Source organism: Aethalodelphis obliquidens, unplaced genomic scaffold (genome assembly GCF_003676395.1).
Source record: "Aethalodelphis obliquidens isolate GAN/ISIS:26980383/991018 unplaced genomic scaffold, ASM367639v1 scaffold31, whole genome shotgun sequence".
Lineage (NCBI taxonomy): Eukaryota > Metazoa > Chordata > Mammalia > Artiodactyla > Delphinidae > Aethalodelphis > Aethalodelphis obliquidens.
This window is the reverse complement of record NW_020837975.1, coordinates 16,190,051-16,212,494: the sequence shown is the minus strand read 5'-3', so window position 1 is coordinate 16,212,494 and position 22,444 is coordinate 16,190,051. Positions and strand designations below refer to the sequence as shown.

Genomic DNA, 22,444 nt, shown 5'->3' with positions numbered 1-22,444 from the left:
AGAGAGCATCACATTCCCATCCCTTCTCCTCCACCCATTTCCCCCTCCTCAGCACTCAACTCGGGCTGCGCAAACCTCCAATATTTCATGAGAAAACTGGGGTACTTAAAATGAACTGCACAGACAGTTCTCCTAGTTGAAGATTATGCCTCTCCCTTGAAACCAGGGTCAAAGTCAATCATCTCAATGGAGAGAGGCAGCTTTACAATTTCCTATCCTAGACTATTTCTGTCATATTACTGTCATTCATAAGACAAATATACTCACATTCTTACCTCCGTGAATTCCCATTTCCAAACATTTACACTAAATGCTAAATCTTAAATTCTATGTCTTCTCTAATAACCCTGCTAACTAGACTGGAGTTTTAGAATGAGCTTTCCCGCTCACTTCCCGTTCTCCTGACCAAGAGGGAACACCGTCGGAAGACAAACAGGCACTTCCAAGTGCAGGGGGAGCGCTGGGTGGGGGGCTCTGGCACTAACCGTGCAGCTGTGCACCAATAGTTCACCTTCTCTGAGTATCGCTGTCGTCAGGTGTAGATGAGAATGGATGGGTTATCCCTAAGATGTTTTCCAGCAATGAAATGCTATGATTCTAACTACTCGGAAAATTGGGCTCCCAACCCTCAGTCCTTTCTGGAGTCGGTAGTTGCAACAGCAAGGACCAAGGCCGCCCTGAGCTGATCTGGGGCGGCTGGGAGAGGAACTGATGGGGGCTGACACTCGCGGTGTGTCCCATCACAGAGCGTTGTGGCCCACGTCGGCAGAGAAGGCACCGAGAGCGGGAGTTTGACTCCCCTCCTGTCCCCAGCCAGGCGGTCTCTCCAGCTGACTAAAGTGGCCACCAGAATCGCTCGGCAGGCCACCAGCCCAGCCGATTCCAGAGCTTAAGGCTGAAATCTGAGAAAAAAGCAGCAACCTGTTCGGATAGAACCGGATGCTACGCAGGGTGCACCAGGCATGATGAGTCATGTGTCAGTACAAACAATGGGAGGACGGGGACTTAGTAAATCCTAGGGGACCATGGTGGGGAAGAGAATGAGAAATGACAGGTACAGCCTGAGACGTCACAGCCCCTAACAAAATGTCAAAAGAAAAACCAGAAGGAAGTTAAGACAAGGTAATGAGAAGTGCCTTTTCTCAGTACCACCAATTTGGGACTGGAAGGAACTCATCACTGTCTTACAGAAAATGAGGGAATTTTCTTATTTTCTTTTTAGTTAGGGCTTCTCGCTGACAGAGCAGAGTCTGCAGAGTTCTTCCTTGTATTAAGGAAAACATGTCTCCCTGGAACTCCACTCACTCCTCATTGTAGCTTCGCTGCCTGGGATTCCTTGTCCACATGACAGTTATTACATTATTTGAAGATAATGCCTTTAAAGCTTACTACACGATAGACAATACTTTTACATTCTCTTACTCCATTTACCTAGAAAAATCTAATAGAAGAAACAAAAGGCTATACCATATGTCACACCTAACCTGGCCTCAGCCTCGGCCCATCCGGGACCTCAGTGTAAAGGTAGCAGAGGGAAGGGAACTAGCTACAAACAGGTAGGACCAGAATTTGAGAAATAACTGGGATGTGGTCCTGGCCAGGGGAAGTGACCTTAGTTCAAATCACAGTATTGAAGTGGATGCAGGAAATTCAAGTTCAAATCAGGCTATTAACATCTAGTGGGTGAGATGATAGCAGTCGGGATGTTACAGAAGGTCCCCAGACATGGTGAAGCCTGTTGTCGGATGGATGATGGTATTGTCCATGGTTCCAAGAACTAGCTCCCACTCCTTCGTTCAAAAAATATCTATTGAGTACCTCCTCTGGTACTCTGCTAGGTTCTAGAGATATTAATGGTGAATAAAGAGTCTGCCTGCCCTCATAGAGTTTACAGTTTTGTGGGAGATGCTGACATTAACCAACTAATCATATAACTGTGATAAGTGCTAAAAAGGAGATGTCCTTGGCATCATAAGAATGTACAGTGGGGGACTCCAGCCAAGGCTGGGGAAGGCTTCTCTAACGATGAGATGATTAGAGAAGGGCAAGCAGAAGTCCAGTGGATATGTAGGTGGGGTTAAGAGGGCTTTAGGTAAAGCGAACAGCATATATCAAGTTCCTGGGATGGAGGCAGCAGAGCTTTTTTGAAGAGTTGAGAAAGCCAGTGTGGTTGGACGACTGACAAAAGGTTCAAGACAGTGTGAGAAGAGACTGGAAAACAGGTAGGGAGGATCCAGGCTATGCAGAACCTGCTGGGTCACGCGAGAGGTTTTGGTCTTTATCCAAAGTGCAACGGAAGGTCACGGGGGTGTTTTTAAGTATGGGGTGATATCATCAGATTCACATTTTTAAAATCTCCCTCTGACAGCATCATAATAGAAACAGGGCAGAGGTCCAGCCCAGGACACACACAGGGAAGGGTGGGTAGGGAAAACAGCAGCTGAAACAGATGCAAGGGTGGAGTCCAGGAGCTGCACTCAGGGAACCAGGAAGCAGCCTGAGGCACTCAGCTGCCTCTGCACATGGTCCAACCAGGGGGCTGAGGTCCTGAGATGCCTCAGCTGGACCAGATTGGCTCTGGGTGGGCAGGGTGAGCCTGCGATCAAGGGCCTTGGGCCTGCAGCTGTGATCTGGGCAGCCTCCACCTCATACTTTCTGGTTCAGGGGTAAAGCCTGGGCATCTGTACATGGAACAAGCTCCCCAGGTGATGCTAATACACGCCAAAGTTTGAGAACAACAGGCATCATTTTTACTGATGATTGTTAGAAAGGAAAATTACCCAACACTACTCTGAATTAATCTTCCCTATCAGGAAGAACGACCTTCAAATAGAATGAGCAGAACAAACATGCTTAAGAGGAATTTAAGGCCCAAGAGACGTGAGGAGATACGAGAGAGCAACCCACTGCTTTAAATGAATTCAGGTTCTTGCTCCAAGATGAATTACACCCCACAATATTGCAAGAATGTATGGAGATTGGCAGACAAAGGGCTTCTCTTTGACAGAGCAGGGTCTGCAAAGTTCTTCCTTGTATTAAGGAAAACGTGTCTCCCTGGAACTCCACTCACGCCTCATTGTAGCTTCGCTGCCTGGGATTCCTCATCCACACGACAGTTATTATTTGAAGATAGTGACTTTAAAGTTTACTACATGATAGACAGTACTCTTATCTCTTTCCCCATCTACCTTTCCTGAGAATGGCATTGCCTCGGATAAAAATCTAAATTGCAGCTAGTTTTTTGGAGCCATTGACTGCAGACCCCTAAAAACACCTGAGTCCCTTTCAAAAGCCTGTGTATAATCAACACTTCACACTTGATGCCCAAAGTGACTATCAGAAAGCAGAATGGGTTCACTAAAAACATGTTTCCTAGGATTACGAGAGCAATAGGTTAAAAGAAAGCTCCTTTGTCTGCTGTGCATCTTGGCCTCAGCAAGATACACACCTTACCTCTAAAGCGATGTACAGGTAGTTAAAAGGCCCACCAGAAAGTGGCTGTTGATACGGGTCATGGTCAGCTTCGAGAGAGGAACACAGTGGCATGTTCAAGGGCATGATAATCCTAGTTACGTCCTGCATCTTCAGCAAAGTCTTTAAGAATGAAAAGCAACCTTCCTAAGCTTCAAGATGAGACAAAATTGGGAGAAACAGTCAACATGCTGGATGAGGAACCAGAGCTATAAAATAACCCTACAAGATGGAAGGAGGAGGTGAAAGTGACACAATGAAATCGACAAAGAACAAGAATACAGCGCTGCATTTGGTCAACTCCAAGACGGCACAGGGGACGTCTGCCCCAAGAGCAGAGTTTTTCATGGACTGCAAGCCACAGTGTGATGGGATGACAACAAGTCAGCACAATCTTGAGGTGGATTAACAGAGCATGAGTGGACCCCTGCCCCACTGGTCAGCGCTGGAGGGTTGTGTTTTCTCGAGGTAGGGTCAGCCCAGAGCCCTGGAGAAGACAGAACAAGGCATGGGACCTCCATCTGTCACACGAGGAATGGTTAAGGAATGGCCAAGTGCTCCCATCTACCCTCAGCCTTTCCATGAGACACCTACTTCCCAGCTGAACTGAAGCTTGGATTTCCCCATGTCCTTCCTCCTAACCTTTCCGCTTAGCTGTTGCTCACTCTCCAAGGTCACAAGATGAGCCAACTCCTCTTCAGAAGTTCTTCTGTCTTTACCCTACCCTACCAACCTCCAGAACATTCTTTCTTCCACATTGCTAAGTGGCTCAACATCTTCCTCGTTTCCCTGACTTGCACTGAGTCCTAGAGAAACTGTCATTCCCACTGACCATCCACCACTGCAGAGCCCACTTCTGTCCACAAGCTGCAACCACTTCAGGAGACAATCACTGCTGACTGGCTCTTCCCAGCATCTCTGTCCTTACCTGGGTCCTCAGTGATGCTCAAAGTCTTTTTCCTTTCCCCCCACTCACCTTGCTGACAGCCCCAAAGGTGTACTGTTCTTCTAATCCTTTCCCCTACACCCTCCCCACCTAAAACCACCTTGTCAAACTTCACCTTCCCGGGACACTGATTTCTAATTTCAGCCCTGAGAGTTCCAGAATCTCCTGGTGCCTAAGTTTTCTCTCTCTCTTTTTTTTTTTTTTTTTTTGCGGTACCGGGGCCTCTCACTGTTGTGGCCTCTCCCGCTGCGGAGCACAGGCTCCGGACGCGCAGGCTCAGCGGCCATGGCTCACGGGCCCAGCCGCCCCGCGGCACGGGGAATCTTCCCGGACCGGGGCACGAACCCGTGTCCCCTGCATCGGCAGGCGGACTCTCAACCACTGCGCCACCAGGGAAGCCCGCCTAAGTTTTCTTATTCGCTAAACAGGGTTCACAATACTGACTCTTCTGTGAAATCTGTCCTCTTACTGACTCTTCTGTGAAATCTGTTACAACCAACTGTTTTTAAACAGTTAAAAAGCAAGTCCTTATCAAAATAAACAAAGCCCTGGAAAGAATCTGATGGTCTTAACTGGGAATAGTGCCATACAATTTTATTCCTGGAATACTTCTGCATATATTAAAATGAAAAAAATGGAATGAAAATACTTTTCAAACTGATAACATCTGTAATATAATGTTGCTGCTATTAATACCACATAGTACAATAAACTCCAGCTCTCTGTTTGAAGGCCTGGGTGCCCATCCACAATTCAGCATCAAAATACACCATTAGAGCATCCACTATATCAAACCGCACGCCTGACTCGCCCCTCTCCCAGGGTAGCCCTGGAGGTTGAATATTTCATTCAAAGTTCGACTCCTATTCTGATCATTCTTCCCAGAATCCATAGCAAGAGGTAAAAAGGGGCAAGAAGGGTCCCTAGGCAACTAGTAAAGACACGCATACATATGTGTACACATATACACACATACGTATACGTAAAGCTCAAACTAAATATAAAACTACAAAGAGAAAGATGATGCTTTGGAAAAGGATGAGAGAACGAAACCCAGACTTCCTCTGGGCAGAGTCCTTAAGTCAGGCTAGAAATGGAAGAGTCTTGGGGAAGGACAAGAAGAGGCATCATGAAGGAGATCGATTCTCCTTATCATGATTCGATATTAACTGAGCACCTTGTATTCCAGGCAGGAGAACATTACGAAGACAAGATTTTGGAACTCAAGAAATTGATTTTTCTTGGAACATTACCCGTCTTGTGTTTTTCCAAAAGAGTAATAAAGTCAGAACATCTTCAGTTAATAGGGAATTCCAGCCGACAGAAGTCCCGAGACCTTTAAGGAGCTCATCTACGAATGATGCCAACAGTTGCAGTGACCACACAGCACACTGACAGCCAGCCCTTCACAGGGTCATACTGAGCTTTATCCTTCAAAGCAGCCCAGGCCGGACCTGAACTCCACTCTTCCTTAGCAGATGGCTGCCAGAGCTGAAGAGGTGTGAAATTGTGTTCACGCACAGGATTTGTGCTATTTCTTCATAAGAACTGTAACCAGCAACCTCCTCTGAAGAGCTTTCCAGCTCACACGTGTGCGTGGCAGCAGCAAATTTTCCTGGTTATTCTGCCCAAAAGATCTCAAAGGAAGAAGACAGGACAAGACTCTGCAGTAACTTCAGAAATGAAAACACAGCACCACCCAACTGAAAGAACAGAACTTCCAACCACCTGCCTTGAGTGTGGTGATTTCAGTTCCTTAAGACACGAGATGCCTATAGGTGAGTAGGACCACAGTGATCGTAAAGCAGGGGACCTCATTTGACTCCCACTCCCCACATCCTACAATTCTTCTCACGCTGAAGGCACCCGCAGTCATCCTTCCTGCTCAGTAACAGTCACTGTGCCCCTCGTGGGTTCATCCTCCTCACACTCACAGCCACCGCCACCCACCCTTGCCCGCTTCACCTCCCCACTTGTTTTCACCCGAAAGAATTGTGGGGTCACTCGGCACTTGAATAGGACGGTAGTTTGGGACACGGCTGCTCAGCTGTGCTTTCCTATTTCTAGAAGGCTTTGCTGGTAAATGTCTCTGTGCAAGCACAGCGGCCTGAGGGCTGAAACAGCCAAACACATACACAGCTGAAGCCCAGCTGGCCAGGATCCTCTTATTGCTTAAAGGGGCATGTTTGCCAAGGGGACACAGCAGCAGACTGAAGTTGGGCGGAAACGACTTCGCTTCGGGCGAGGTAACTGCTGATAAGATCATCATCATCCTACATGATGCCTGGCAAGTTGATTTTCAAGATATCCCTAAAAAGGTGACCTTGAATATAGGCTCATATAGAACTGTCCTTTAATTAGCAAAAGCAATTATATTGCATTTTAAAACTTAATTCAGATACTCCTAATGCACCCTTTTATGAACATTTCGTCTCTGAGGATCCTAAATAATATCTGATGGAGAAAGAAAAAGACATTGGTCCATTAGGACACGTGCCACTCAGACAGTCAGCAACATGGCCGACTCAATGGCCATGAGGCTGGTTGCCCACTAAGAGTCTGGAACTCACAGTCCACTATAGTAGCTCAAGAGGCCTTTAGCAGCTCATTCCTCGAAGAGTCCATTTCCTCCACCTATAAAATATGTACTTTACAGAATTGTTTTAAGGCTTTAACGAGAACTTTATGTAAAACTAGTTTGTAAATGGAAAAGAGCTGCACAAATGAAAGTCTGAAATGGGAGGAAACGGGGCCAAGCGGGACGTACGCTGCAGCCTCCTGAGGGTGCCTGGTGGTTGAGTGCACAGGACCCTCCAGCTACATGAATCTGGCCTTAATTCCTATATTTATGACTCACTGGTGTGGAAGTGGGACCTTGAGCAAGTTACTAGCCTCTCAGACCCTCGGTTTTTACAACAACGCTACCCATCTCATAGAACCGTTGTGAGAAATGCCTGCTACACGATACACAGTCAATAAATGGCAGCTAAGAGTAATCCAATCAAATAGGTACTAGAAAAATATTCAGGGTAGGATAATAATGGGTCACACTTCCTGAAGAAGTCAAACACCGGTTCATTCATTCATCACCAAACCGAAAGTCACCAAGCAGTGGGCACCACAGAAGACAACAGGGACACAGAGGTCAGTAAAACATGGCCCTAGACTTTGAAAGTTCAAACTCTGACGGAGGAGACAGACGTGTACACAAATAATTGTCACCACGTGCAACGGTGGTGTGGGAGCCTTAGACTCAGCTTGGGTGGGCTGGAAGAAGCCCGACAGAGGTGACAACATTTGACCTGAGTTCTGAATGCGACCATCCTTCATTCCCTCTGGGGCTACTGCAGTCACTTCCTAAAGGATGACCCTGCTCCTACCACTGCCCCCTTATGATCCATGCTTCACACAGCAGCCAAAGGAGTTCTTAAAAGCATGTGAATAAGATAATGTCATTCTCTTGCTTCACATCCTTCAATAGCGCCCCACTGTGGTCTGGACAAAACCCACACTCCTTACCAGGGCCTTGAAGACTCTCCTTAATCGAGCCCCTGCCCGCTCCCCTTTTTCACTCCGCTCTACCTATCCTGACCTTTCTGTCCCCTGCACACACCGCATCACTGCTCCCTGAGAGCCTTTGCCTGAGTTTCCCCTTGGCCAGAAATGCTGTTCCTCAGAGATCTTCAAAGCTCTTCAAACTTTCCAACCAAAATTAGCTTCTTCCCTCCCTACACTGCTCTCTCTCCCACTACTCTATTTCATTTCCCCAAAGCTTCTATTATTATCTGAAATTACCTTGCATGTATGCTTATTGACCCAATCGCTGACTCTATGTCACTAAAATGTGAGCCCCTGGTGAAGAGTAACTATACTATCTTGTTCTCTTACATTAATGCCTGGCAAAAAATAATCACTCAATAAAATCGCAGAATGCCCACCCCCAAGGTTACATGAATTTCCCAATCCACCAAGGGCCTGAGTCAGCTTTTTTATCCTCTAGATGCGGCTCACCCATCCAGAGAGTACTGAGTTCAAAACAGTGCTTATCTTGAGCAACATCTCCTAACACAGTCTCCCTACTCCACTGCTACCACCATGCTCTGAATCAAAAGAAGTGGACATTTGTGACAAGCTAGGTGTTTCCTAGCACCCAGAGACAGGCAACCGATGTCTGAAATATTAAAAAAAAAAAAAAAAAAAAGAGGTGCAGAGGAAGCAACTTCCTCAGGAAGCCATGGGGAGGCCCTGGGCCCTCAGGCAGAACGTCACCATTAAAGACCTCAACAGAGTGACAGGTCAGACCTGCACTGCAAAGAAGCCAGCCCACCATATGGCCAGGACCTTGAGCCCTAGGAACTGTAAGACACACTAATATGAAACACTAAAGGCTTAGGACTTCTTCACTTTACAATTCCTAATTTCATTTCACTTTTCTGGGAGTTCGACTTGCCTTCTATGCTGGCATGTAGGAGAACTCATAGTGACTATACAACCATGATCACTGTCTACAGTTTGGGGGTAAGAGCTTGAGATATCAAGAGAGCCAAGCCGATCGATGAGAGATAACGGGCCCTTTCTGTTACAAATACCTTTAGCCAAAGGATTACGTGAACTAAAATGCAGGTGTGGCATATTGCAAAGAAGTTACAAAATCCGGTCTCTTAAGGAGAATTGAAATTTAATCATGTGAAAATGTAGACCCTAAACTGAAATGATACCAAATGGTTTAACCATGTACGTGTTCTACTGAAATGTGATTTCTGCTGTTATTGTTCATCGGAAGGGAGCAAAGGCACCCTGGGGTGGGAAATCAGAAAGAACGGTCAACACGAACCGGGCATGATAGTCCAACCCTTCTTGCAATGATTTCTTCTTATCTAAACTTTCATTCATTCGACATTTAATGAGACGCTAGCTACCACTGTGCTAGGCACAAAAGAAAATAAACGCCTGGAATAAATCCCTCAGAGAATTTCTAATCTAGAGGGGAGATACAGAAGCCATAAAATAAGGCTATCTCAACTGAAGCTTGGAGGGTGGAGAGGCAGCCTCCAGATGAAGGTTCCAAGACTTTCATGAAGAAGATAACAGTGACCTTGAAGGATGGGTGGATCTTGTCAACAGAAAGAGACCGCCATTGATAGAACAGTGTAAGTCAGGGGGTACAGAGGGAAGACGTGTACATTATAGCCTTGGGATAGAATGTGGCTGGACAAGGGCTGGGAAAGATAACTCTTCACTTAGACTTTAACTCAAGGACAGAACTTTTCTGATCTCCCCCATGTTCCCTAAGACCCAATTCTCTACATGTGGTTCACTCTAACTTACACTTATTAAATAAATAAGAAAATGAATCCAGGGGAAAAAAAAATGATCTATTCAATTCACTTTGAAGTTGCTGCTGCTGCTACGGATGTTTCTGGGTTGTCCTAATAATCCAGGTCATTGTAGAACTCCGCACATCTTTGGTTATGGGTAGGTACTTGTATTGTCTCACTGACGACATGCGGGGGTTTAAAGAAAGGGCATGTGGCCAACAGTGGGTAGGGGCAGCATGAATGTGTGTGTAAGTCTGCAAATTTGGAAAGCTCAAGGAAGTTGTAGGGCCCAATACCTTGTGGATACTTTAAAAACTGAGGAGATTCATCTATGAATCAGTTCTACTGATGCCATCATCCCAAAACGCAGAGCTAATACTCTTGTACTATAATTCCAGAAAGTGATATTTTCGTTTTTAAGAATACATCCAGTGAATATTGAAATACTGTTTTTAAATGATCATGATGGAATTGCAGCATGATATGGTATAAGACCAAACATACTGCCTTAGGAGTCAAGAGACCGAATTCTGCTCTGTCACTAACGTGCTGTAAAACTGCAGACAAGGGGCTTCCCTGGTGGCGCAGTGGTTGAGAGTCCGCCTGCCGATGCAGGGGACACGGGTTCGTGCCCCGGTCCGGGAAGATCCCACATGCCGCGGAGCGGCTGGGCCCGTGAGCCATGGCCACTGAGCCTGCGCGTCCAGAGCCTGTGCTCTGCAACGGGAGAGGCCACAACAGTGAGAGGTCCACGTACCGCAAAAAAAAAAAAAAAAAAAAAAAAAACTGCAGACAAGGAGCTTAACCTCCGTGAACCTCCTGACGGGGAGGAGGCTGATGCCTGGAGGTGAGCATGGTTGGTGGAGGTGGCCAGGCTTTTGCTCGGCTCACATGCTCATCCGGCAGCAACGTGCCCCGGGCCTCCTTGGAGCCTCCCTCTCTGCACTCATATGTGGGGTCAGGGGTGCTGCTAAAATGTAGATCCTCTTCACAACGTTTACCTAGCTTTCGGTTAATGATATCTAAGGAGGCTTTGGATTCTAAAATGTCCTCTGGGTCCTATTTTCTGGTGTCATCTTTAGGTTTGAGGACAAAGCCTTGAGAAAAGCTGCTTCTTAAATGAATCTAGCAGCACACAGGTTCCGAAGGCCATTTTAAAGGCGTTAGCCATCAGCAAAATATAATTAGTAAACAGTTAAGGATTAAAATATAGAAATCACACATTTAAAGAACCCAGGGGTTGCCAAATCACAGAACATATATTTTTCTTATATGTATCTTATTAGCCATCGTAAGACCCTTACAAATCATATATAAACACTTCTATATATGTATACACATACTTCTCCACACATACACACACACACACACACACACACACACACAGAATCTAAGGATTACTATAAAGACAAAAGTACAGCTGTTATGAACCTTAATCAATGATCTAAAATCCATCACTTTAACAAACTACTGTATATAAAATAAATAAGCCATAAGGATGTATTGTATAGCATGGCGAATACAGCCAATATTTTATAATAACTATAAACAGAGTATAATCAATAAAAATTTTGAATCACTACGTTGTACATCTGAAACTAATATAATATTGTAAAAACTATATGTCAATAAAAAAATAAAAAATAAAAAAATTCAGTCCATTACTTTAAATGTAGTAGCACGCCGCATAGCGACAAGCTTCAAATTCACAAGTTGGTGTGAATTTCACCCTGGCATTTTCATCAAGGACCCATGTCTAGTGAACACACTAACCTGACTCCTACATTTCAATAACTGGAGATTTATTTAAACCTAACACATGGCTATTCTTCACAGCGTTCTATGTTTCTTCTCTCATGCAGATATCTGGTTCTCTTCAGTGTTTAGATATTTTATTTTTATAGTTCTACATTATTTAAAAAATACATACTCAGGCATATCCATATATTCAGACTAATACACATAGACCCACAGAAACCTAAGTAAATATCCAAAAAGACATATACCTAATAAGGGCAGGACAGAAGGAGAGGCAGGTAATTTCGTTTATAAACAATTATGCTTATAAACCGTTAAAGACACTCAAAACCTAACGGCTACAGACAAAAACCTAACCATTAGACAAGATCCAAGTTGAGAGTTTATTGTACATTTTGAGTTATTTTCCTTCCCATCTAGTCGCTCTGCCAACAATAGTAACTAGATGACATGTTGAGTTCCTTGCTGCTCTCAGTACTGTGATCTGCAAATGAAAGACCTATGATGATTAGCACACTCTCTTGTCACCATGGCATAAAAGCAAGCAGACTAGTCCTACAGGAAGATCTGCTTTTGCCCAAGTGGGGCAGGAAAAAAAAAAGGGTTGGGAGTCTTAACGCACCAAATGTGAATGATTGGTCTGTAATGCGATGCTGATATTAATTTTTAAGAAGAAAGTAAAGCAAGAAGCACACTGGAATGCATAAAGAGAAATGTCACATGGAGAACGGGAGCTCAGTGTGAATCAGAGGGGACTTCTGTCTGCCCGATGGGCCGCTCCTTGGTCTTGCCTTATAACCAGCAATTAAGGCTACCTGTTAGCCCAGGGCAATTTTCCAGCCAACTTAATGAAACAGTTATACATGTAAGAAACATTAGCCCAGATCTGAGATGGTAATGCTAATTTTCCAACAGTGAGGGTGTGATGTTATCCCCTGCACCACCTGGACACAATATAGAAACTGACAACAAACATTCTCCCAGACAGCATGGTATTACCGTCCCACCAGTGTGCAGACTGACATCGCTACAGAGGACAGCATCAGTAGAAACTTCCCCCAAATTTTATCCCAGAGTTAGTGGATACTGGTATTTGGTTTTTATTAAAAAGAAAAAAAAAAGAAGGCCAGTGTCTTCAAGTGTTGATTTCTTTCATCATAAGCCATTTCCCAGCTCCAGAAGCTTTGAAGTGAACGCGTCTCATCTGTCAGGCAGCCCCTCACCCCCAGCCTGCCGGAGTCTGCGAAAGTGAGACCTAGGAGTCTGTCTTACCTGTAATCTGACTCTGTCCTTGTGGATTAAAAGGACTTGGTGCAGAGTTCAGGGAGGGCCGTGGGTTCTGAGGCGGGACACCTACTCTCATACTGGGATGAGGAATGCGCCCTAAATCACTGAGGCGGTCAGAGAACAAACTAGGTTTAGAGTCATCAAGCTTCTGTCTGTGCCCTGGAAACAGCAAATCATAAAATAAAAGCATATTAATTAGCTGAACAATTGACCATGCTAAATAGATACGTGAACATACATACTAGGGGTTTAAGCGAAGGAATCGTCAATACTGATCTTTATAATGATGCGTCTATATAATGCCTCCCATTTCAAAGGGCTTTGTGATAAGCATCGTCCGGTGGCAAGCATCCCTGGTTCTGTTCTAGGAATGGAGAGCGGAGGGGCCCAGAGGGTGACTCGGGGCCAAGTATCAGCGGTGAGGCCCAGACACCAGAGCCCAAGAGGGACTCTCTGGGCGCCCCCTCTGGCCTCTCGGGGAGGCTGGGAAAGGTGACTGTGTCCTGGGCTGTGTTTGCTCATTTCATGAAGGAGGAAACCTCCCCTGAAAGTTGAGAATCTGTGCATGGGACACACAGTGGGCCATACTTGGGGCAGAAACAGAGACAAACACGTCTGTTAAAGGGACACTTCCGTGATGACCGTAAGTGACTTTTTCTTTTTTATGTTACCACTGTACCTTATGGAGACTCCTTTCTGAAAAATGAAAACTCAAACCGAGAAACCCCTTTAAGAGGAAAACAGAAATACAGGCAAGGAAACTCAAATCCTCGAGAGGAATGTGGACATTTTGTGATACGCCAAAGCCTGAAAGCGCATAATAAACTATGTTAAATCAGAGAGAATGGTTTTTTTATTTTAAATCTAGTACTGTGGTTCTGTAAGAGAAACTGAAAAATACCCTTTGGGTTACCCTGTGAATGTTGAGAATCCACTATTTAAAAAAACAAAAACAAAAACCTCACTTGGTCTCTCTTCTAGTTTATTCAAGTGTAAAATCCACAGAAATTCTAGATATTAAAGAACTATGTAAGTTGAAATATAACCAAGGTACTAAGACTTTTTAAAAATCATCCAATCATTCCTAGCAAAGAGCATGGTATTGCCTTGGTGCAGGTATAACTGGAAAACACCTGAAGCTTGATGTGACATTAGTTAAGTGTAAATCCGTAGAGTGGGACTATGGTGAACGAGTACAATAATGCCTACTGCCTAAACAGAAATATCTTCCATATTCTGTACCAGTGAAGCCCTGGTACGTTGCCCCAACAGTTTAGTAAAATGTTAAGTAACGGAAGCTGATTCAAAGAAGAGCCGTTTAAGATGATGACTAGAATAAGAATTTGCAGGAAAAGTTAAGGGCATTAGGAGTAGTATCTATAACAGAAGAAACCCTTGAAGGAGGATTATTAAGAGCCTTCGAGAATGGGAAGGTAGATTCCACAAGTAGCAAGAACACCTCATCTCCCACTTAGTACAGGACAAGAGGAATACATCAGGACAGGGTTAAGCTGAACATTAGAATTTCCCAACTATAAGCTGTCTTCCTAAGACAAATTCCTTATTTTACTTGCCCCCAAATGTATTTTCCTGTCTCCTTTTTCATTGCCTACCCAGCCCAAAGAAAACAGACAGGAAGCCAAGGTTTGGTAATAGGAGTGTAGCTGTCTCCCCAGCCAAACATGTTCCAACTAAGGCCCATTAACTGAAATGCACCCACCACCCTATTTCCTGCCAGTGTAAGTCTGGGGCATGTGCTACAAATGAGGGGTTAAGATTGGGAGAAAAATGATCAGGAAAAACTAGGGAAACTCATTGCTTACTGATAGTCGTTTTCCCCACCATTTAGGACTTTTTAATCCATATTACACATAGATTTTAGAAATCTAAAGGATTATTCCCTAAATCTATTAGGGATTACCCAACACAAAAACTCTAAAGGAGTAATCCCTAAATCTATTAGGGATTACCCAAAACAGCCCCCAGACCCCAGGAAGTGAGGTGTTCATAGATGAAGTGACCAAGGCCTGCAGAGAGAAAACAACTAGCCCATGGGTCTTAGCTACTGACTAGCTCAGCCTGGACCAGGATGCAGCCCGCGTCCTAGTGGACTCAGCCTTCCATACACCATGTGGCACCATCCATGCTGGACCCCAGCTTCTCCCTTCCTCTCCCAGCTGCTACGAAGGACTGAAAATATTCAGATCGCCAAGGTGAGGCACCTGAGGACTAAGCCCTGGGAGGTGTCAGGCTGTTTTTCAAGGCAGGCAGAAGCAGCAGCAAGGATTCAGTTACAAAGTTAACAGCTCACCCATTACCCTAAACAAACTTCCATCACTATACCTCGCTGTGTCTTACAAGGTTCACGATTAGAGAATCGTACAGTACTTGTCACACTTAGATGCATGGATTCTGTTCCTCATACACATACCAAAAAAAATAAAGGATTGCTGTGGTGTTGATACAGCTGTAAACATTAACAAGAAAGCTTATGGAATTGTCCCTGTAAGTTATTTAATAGGCCATATTTTTGGAATGGCAGATTCCCTGAGGGCTGGGGGAGTGGGGAGGGCTACACGATCTTGCATGGTTCCTTTACATACTGAGGCTTTATGTGGGCCATGGGTCACAAGAAAATTTAATAAGCTTTGCCTCTGCTTTCTACAGCCCTTTCGTTAGGTTTTCATGGAGACCGAATGAGATGTGAACTCAGTACACAAATGCGTGAGGACACGTTTATTTTCTCTGAGTCCGGTGCTTCGGGGCAGTGATAGGAGGTCGTAGGCAAGAATAAAGAACCTGGAGGAGTACGGATGTGTGTGAGAAATTTAAGAGCAGGTGAAATTGGAAAAGCCTCAATCACCTTTTGGAAATGATCTTCGAAGGCAAGCTACCGAGTATCTACACACACCTTAGAGTAATTCGGGGAACATCTATCTGCAGCTGCATCTGTACAAAAAACATACCCATTTTTCTTCCTAGAATGTCTGCCCCTTCACAGCCACCACCACAACCACAATAAAATTCTTGCAGGAGAATGAAGAGCAAAAGCCGATCGGGTTCTTCATCTTTCAACCATGACAAATAACTGCTACCGCTAAACCACATCAGGGTGACACAGGAATGACGGGCTGAAAGAAGACATACTTAAGTCCTCGGCACCCAAGCCGTCCCTTCGGAAACTGGGGACTGGGAAGACAAAGGGCACACCGACTTCAATCCAGGACAGGGTACTCTGTCACGGTACAGGGAGAACCAAACCTCATCCAAAGGGCCAGAGAGTGGATCTTCCAAGCAGGAGGAAGCTATAAAGAATGGAGAACTGCTGTCTCCACGTTGCACAGTCTTGCATATCTAAGACTATGCAAAAGCTCGGTCCTGGATCTCCTTTTCTAGTTGCACTGCCTGCCTTGATCAGTGGCTCTCCCATCCAAGCTGAATAAAAATGTTCTCTACGGAGCTTTGAAAAATATAGATGTCCATCAGCTCAATTAAATCGGGAGGTCTGGAAGACGGTCCTGGGGAAAGTTATTCTTTAAAAGCTCACGACATAGTCCAACGTGCAGCTGAGGTAGAGAGCCACAGCCCAGGACGATCCCACAACCCCACTCACTCAAGGCCACCGACTCACGTCCATGCCTCCCCGATCGCTAGGGTGAGCCCTGACCTCTGTCCTGAGTTCCAGGTTTGTGTGTCCCTCCGCCTACTTGACTTTGACTCTCCCCTGGGACATCTCAAAGGTATCTTAAAATCAGCATATTTAAGACACAATTCTTGCTTCTTCTCTCCAAGAAACCCTGTTCCTCCCTAAGAGTCCCCCATCTCAGTACCAGCCACTCAGTCCCTTAAGCCAAAAACCTTAACACTTCCCTTGATTTCCCCTTATCCCTCACTCCCCACATTCAATCCATTAACAGATTTTGTCATTTCCATCTTGAAAGTCTATCTCGAATCTGTTCAGTTCCACCAGCACAACCCTCACCCAGGACCCCATCATGTCTCTCTGGGCCTCTGCCATTGTCTCCCTTAGTGTCCCATTCCAGGACTTTTCCATTTTCCTGAAATGCTCTCCCCGGGATTCTCTGTACAGCCCACTCCTTCTCATCCCTTAGACCTCAGGGTGAACACCACCTCCTATGAGAGGTGCCTGCCTACTAGACCCAGAATAGGTGCCCTCCCCTCGAGCACACCCTGTTTATTTCCTTGACGGCTGTAACCACAATCTGTAATTATCTCATGCATTGATTTGTCTCCCCTGCAAGACTATGAGTCCAACAAGAACGACTGCTCTGGCATGTTTACAGCTGTAATTCTCACAACCCAGTTCAGTCCCTGCCGTACAGTAGGTGCTCAATAAATGTTTATACAATAAATGAATGAATGTTCTCCTCTTTTAGATAAATGTCTTGGTTGAGAGAAATTTTTCTGGCCCAGGATATCATATTATAGCACTATCTTTCCCAGAAAAACTATTCCCTTCTTATTTGGCAGTCTTGTGAATCCAGCAGGGAAACCCCTTTTTTAGAGACCAGCCTTTATTGATGTTTCCTAAGAAATTTCCCTGAAGAACGTTCATTTAAGTGAAAGCTTTTTTGCTTGCTTTCTGAAAAAGCTGCATTTGCTCTTACTATAATTCTTAAGCATTGCTGCAAGTCATTTAGAATCACAGAGCTGAAAAGGACAAGAGAAATCATTTTGACTCTCAGTTTTAGAGCAGTGTACTTCTTTAACGGAGAGGACTCTGAGTCCCTGAGAGGGGAAGTGACTTGCCCAAAGTCACACAGTTAGTGGCAGGACGAGAACTCGGGTCTTCTGACTGCTGGTCTGGGACTCTTTTCCCTCCCATTTGCCAACCAGCCTGTTTTAGATTAAAACAGCACATCATCAGTCATTCAGAAAAAATCACAGTCAAAAGTGAATTTCAAGTGGAAAAAAAAGTAGTTTTCAGAACAAATTTCATTCAAAAAGTTCAGTGTGTTTGGCTGAATATGACTTTTGTTGCAACAAATTCAGGGGCACAAGAAGAAAGTGTGGTGGAAGGGTCACAGTATTCACACATCCCTAGAGCAAAGACGCATGAGGAACGGTTAAGTCACCAACCAATAGTCTAATGGTCCCATTCTTCCCCACCCAGCTCTTTCAGTCCAAGGGCAACTCACCCACGGTGAAAGTTGGTAATGTTGCCCTTAGAACTTCTGCTTAAAAAATCACGCTTCTGAAACTGGTCCGTGAAGACTCTGAAACCGTGGTATGTGAACTACAAAAACAAACGTGCCACTCTGATGTAACCCATTTCGCCCATTTTTATAAAAGTCAATTGAGCACCGCTTCACAACTCTGGAGAGGCGGGTGGGCGCCCAGCCAGAACCTCACGCTCTGTGCCCTGTATTCACAGCGTGATGCAGTATGCCAATTAGTGAGCCCTCTTGAAGGATGCCCAAGTGCACTTAACAGAAGAGTACGCCTTTCACAACAGGCAGGGCGTGTCACAGCCCCTTCGCTCTCACGTGGCACAGAAGGGTCATTTTGCTGGTCACTAGGGCATGATGTTTGACAGCTCCTCTCTTTACAGTAGTATTTTTAATCAGTTTTAAACACTCACTTATTTTATTAGGTATTTAGCTACTTGTATCCTGGGTATCAGGAAGATACAATGTTTAAATAAAATAAAGTTAAAAGGCAGACCTGCAATAAAGCATCAATCAGGAATCAGTATGGCGTCCAAATTCAGGTCAGTTAGTCTAGCTAGTGTGTGCTGGGCATCTACCATGTGAGTCTCGCTAGGCATTTTAAGGAGGAGCGGGGAGAAAATATATAAGATAACATCGTTGCCCTCAAGCAGTGCACAGTCTAGTAGGGAAGAAAGGCAAGTTAAGTCTAACTGCAAAGGACTGTGTGAGACAATCACTGAAATGCTACAGTTTGGGGATCGATTGAAAAAATATAAATATGGACTATTTCAAAATATTAAGGAAGAGGTGCTTTTGGTGATTATGTAAGAGTAGTATGCCCTTAGGTTTTAGAACGGGTAACTAGAGGTTAAATGTCCTGATGTCTGGTATTTGCTCTAAAATATTTCGGCAAAATAACAAATACAGCAAAATGCTATTAATTATAAAACAAGGCGATGGGTACCTGGGGTTTTTATGAAATATAATCTCTTTTAATGTATGTCTGAAATTTTTCACAATAAAAAAAAAACTTTAAAAAGTAATAAAATGCCATTGGAAGAACAGGGGAACAACTGATGCTGACTAACAGGGAAGAGGAAACCCTCACCGATGAGATCATTACGTCCTTGAAGGTGGAAGAGGATGCTGATAAGCAGAGAAGGAAGGAGAAAAGCTAGTTGGAGGACAAATGACAGAACCATGATAATAGACGTCCTGTGAGACAAGATGGTGCTGAACATATATGTGATATTAACCTAACCAGAGGCAAACCATCTTCGAATCACTTGACACTTCTCATTTGACAACATTAATTCTTTTCAACGATGCAATATATATGGAAATCTGTCTTTTAAGACAGATCTTTTCATCCCCTGACCAATAAAACAACACTTTGGCAGACCCTGAGACTCCTGTGCCATGCCGTCAGGCCTACCTGGAGGAGAGGGGGGTCTGGGAAGACATGAGCTAACTTTGCTGCCAGCAGGTCAAGTGACAGAATGAGATCTGGTCCAATACCCTAGGGCTCAAGCCACAGGGTAGAACCATCTAAGAATGTTGTGACGATGACTTAGAGAGTAAAAAGGAAAACGGAAGAGGACTTGAACTAGAATTACCATTTTTTAGAGTAAATTGGTTATATGCAACAGAGATGCTATTCCACAGCAGTTCTGGGGGGACAAAAATGATGCCTTCAATTCTAATCTCTCTACCCTGAAAGTGGCACATGAAAGAGTGTTTGCAGGGAGGGGTTAGGGAACAGGTTGACTAATTTTAAAGTCATAACTCAATTCCAAATGAAATTACTTGGAATTTTACCTCTGAGGATGAGAGTCACTACATTCCCGCAAAAATGGAAGATGACACAGACTCAAGTGAGTTCTTAGGGAAGCCATGCAGAGTTTGGATCCAAATACTTGATTGAGGCTCTAGGTTAAAAACCTTGATTTTCTGCATTCCTACATACATGTGAAAATGAAAATACTATTGAGAAAAGTGAAACTCTTATCTGTTTACATTCAGATGATTACATTTCACTGGTGGTTTGTGAAAGTCTAAAAATCGAAGACCTGTACCCTTGTCATGCACCCAATGTTTAGATAAGTTCTTCGCCTCTCCCTGACACACCTCCCTGTGCCACTACAAACAGTCCCAACCAGCTTCTCCTCTAATTTCCCTGTTTCCATTAATATAACTGTTTTCCAGTCTCCCAGGCTCAAAATCCAGCCTAGGTCTTTTCCACCTCCCTTTCCTAGACCCCAGCATCCGGTCAAGCCCATGCCTGTAGTTTCTGCAGGTCTAGCCCATCTACAGGGATGAGCCCCTAGTTTCCATTTCCACTAGGACCACTCCTAACCTCTCACTTGTGGTTAAGATACCAGAGCAGCAGGCTGGCATATATGAAAGGGCACCAACCAGCTGTATGACCACAGGAAGGGTTTAATGGAACTCTCTGAGACCTAGCAAAAACGAAGAGTTCGTTTCCATGATTTCTAAAGTTCTTTCAGTCCCTAAATCCTAACATTAACGTTATGTACCTGCGCAAACCCTTTCAGTCGTCTTACAGCGTCTATCAAATTAAACAGAGCCCCCTGAGCCCAGTAAACGAGAACCTGGAAAAGACGGTCTCAATGGACCTTATCACACTTTCTTCCAACGGCTCCAACCATACTGCTCCCGGCCTGTGCCCCACTCACACTGGACTCCCCACAGTTCTTCAGAGTCCCCGTGCCTTTGCCCAAGCCGCCTCCTCCACTCAGAACTGCCTCTCTCCCCAGCACCTCCATTTGGCCAAATCCCTTCCCAGTCTCAACCTGGTCACCACATTTGTTCTGGTCTTTTCTGTCTCTAGGGCCTCGGTGAGCCCTCTGGTTTCTATCACAGCAAACTGAGAGCAGCTACAACTGCTTTTTGTCCACTACATGTGGTTATACTTAAGTGTAGTAGGCATTCAGTAAGCATTAACTCTCTGTGAATTGATATAAAATATTTATATAAAATTTCAAACCCTAATATCTTAGATTCTCCTGGACTTGACTGTGAACCCCCTGAGGATGGGTGTCACGTCCTACATCTAACACGTAACTTTGAGCCTAGGTACAGAGAAGGCACACAACAAATACTTGTTAAATTAGTAAATAAGAACATTGTTACATTTAGAATTATCTCTCCTTTTGTCCAGTAAAAGTCAGAGAGGAGCGGGGGGGAAAAAAGGCTGGTTATTGGGCAACATTTCCCACAGTAAAATTGATGAGTCTCTAATCTTTGCTGGGAAAGGCTGCTGAGTCATCCTTTTTCCTAAGACTATGCTGTCTGGTTCAGGTCAAAAACTATTTCGGGACTAGAATAATGAAATGGACTAAGAAACTATCTTCATGTTTAAGGAAGGCCTGGAGCCCCTCCGAGCCACTGGAAATTAGCAGCCGTGGAATATGATGTGTGCATGGGGCCCCAGAGCTCACACAGGATGGCCTGTGAGACAAGACAGCCCTAGACCACTGTTAGTGTGTGGCTTCAGACAGAGGACCACAGATCATAAACAAATCCCCTTCCAGGAGATTCTTCTCTGATGGCATTTCAAAAATGAACTAACAGATCTTCCCTCTAAGGGCCTTCTTAATATATAAACCAATTTCTAAAGGAAAAAAAAATGATAATCACTACCACATATCTTCAAGAGCTCTCTTTCGAGCCCTTGAACAGTCAGGCATGTAGAATTCAGAGTTTATCAGGAAAGAAGAGAAGAAGAACAATTTCACCCAAGAGAGGTCTGAAGCCTTCCAAGTCTCTTGGGTAAAAACATAATTATGGGAAGAAAAACATAATCTACTCAAGAGACATAATTACATAGTTAAGCCATAGACTCCATAGAAATATTCTAGGAACTCCAGTTCATAGAAAAAAATGTTAAAAGCTTGAATTTGCTTTCTTTTAATAATAAGAGGCGCCAGTTTAGATCAGTGAGTAAAAAGTTCACTCTTCCAAACTCGTATGGAGTCATTTTTTAAATATAATTAGATGCATGAGAGAGATCATTGAAGGACAGCCTCTTTCAAAATGTAGGCTTCTAAAGGTTAAAGAATTCAAGATCTTTCGATAAATACACAAATGAAAGAATTGTGAGATATTCATTCGCATGTATATAAATGCAAGTTACTCTATAATTTTTAGATTTTAGGCTGTGGCAGATCCCGACAATCAAAGAATAAGTATCTGGAAGAAAGGACAGTCGCTCACCAGGGAATAACCCCTGAAAAACATATGCTTAGAGTACAATCCTGTTTCTTGAAATAATGGAGTCAAGCAACCTGAAATATCTAAAGAAAGAGAAATTCATGGGAGGTAAGGAGAAAAAAGGATTTTAAAAATGTAAAGTGGTCTTCCCTGGTAGCGCAGTGGTTGAGAGTCCGCCTGCCGATGCAGGGGACACGGGTTCGTGTCCCGGTCCGGGAGGATCCCACGTGCCGTGGAGCGGCTGGGCCCGTGAGCCATGG

General features: G+C 44.4%; 1 protein-coding gene across 5 annotated transcripts in view; it reads right to left on the bottom strand.

Moving 5' to 3' along the window:
• RUNX2 (RUNX family transcription factor 2) overlaps positions 1 to 22,444 on the bottom strand; it is a 227,490-nt gene that overhangs the window by 144,757 nt on the left and 60,289 nt on the right. For 3 of the 5 annotated variants that reach the window (XM_027127420.1, XM_027127421.1, XM_027127422.1), the window contains exon 4: positions 12,766 to 12,939. The exons of the other annotated variants lie outside the window; for them this stretch is intronic. In XM_027127420.1, the coding sequence (XP_026983221.1) occupies positions 12,766 to 12,939 (174 nt within the window). The remainder of the gene's footprint in view (positions 1 to 12,765; positions 12,940 to 22,444) is intronic. 5 annotated transcript variants of the gene reach the window in all.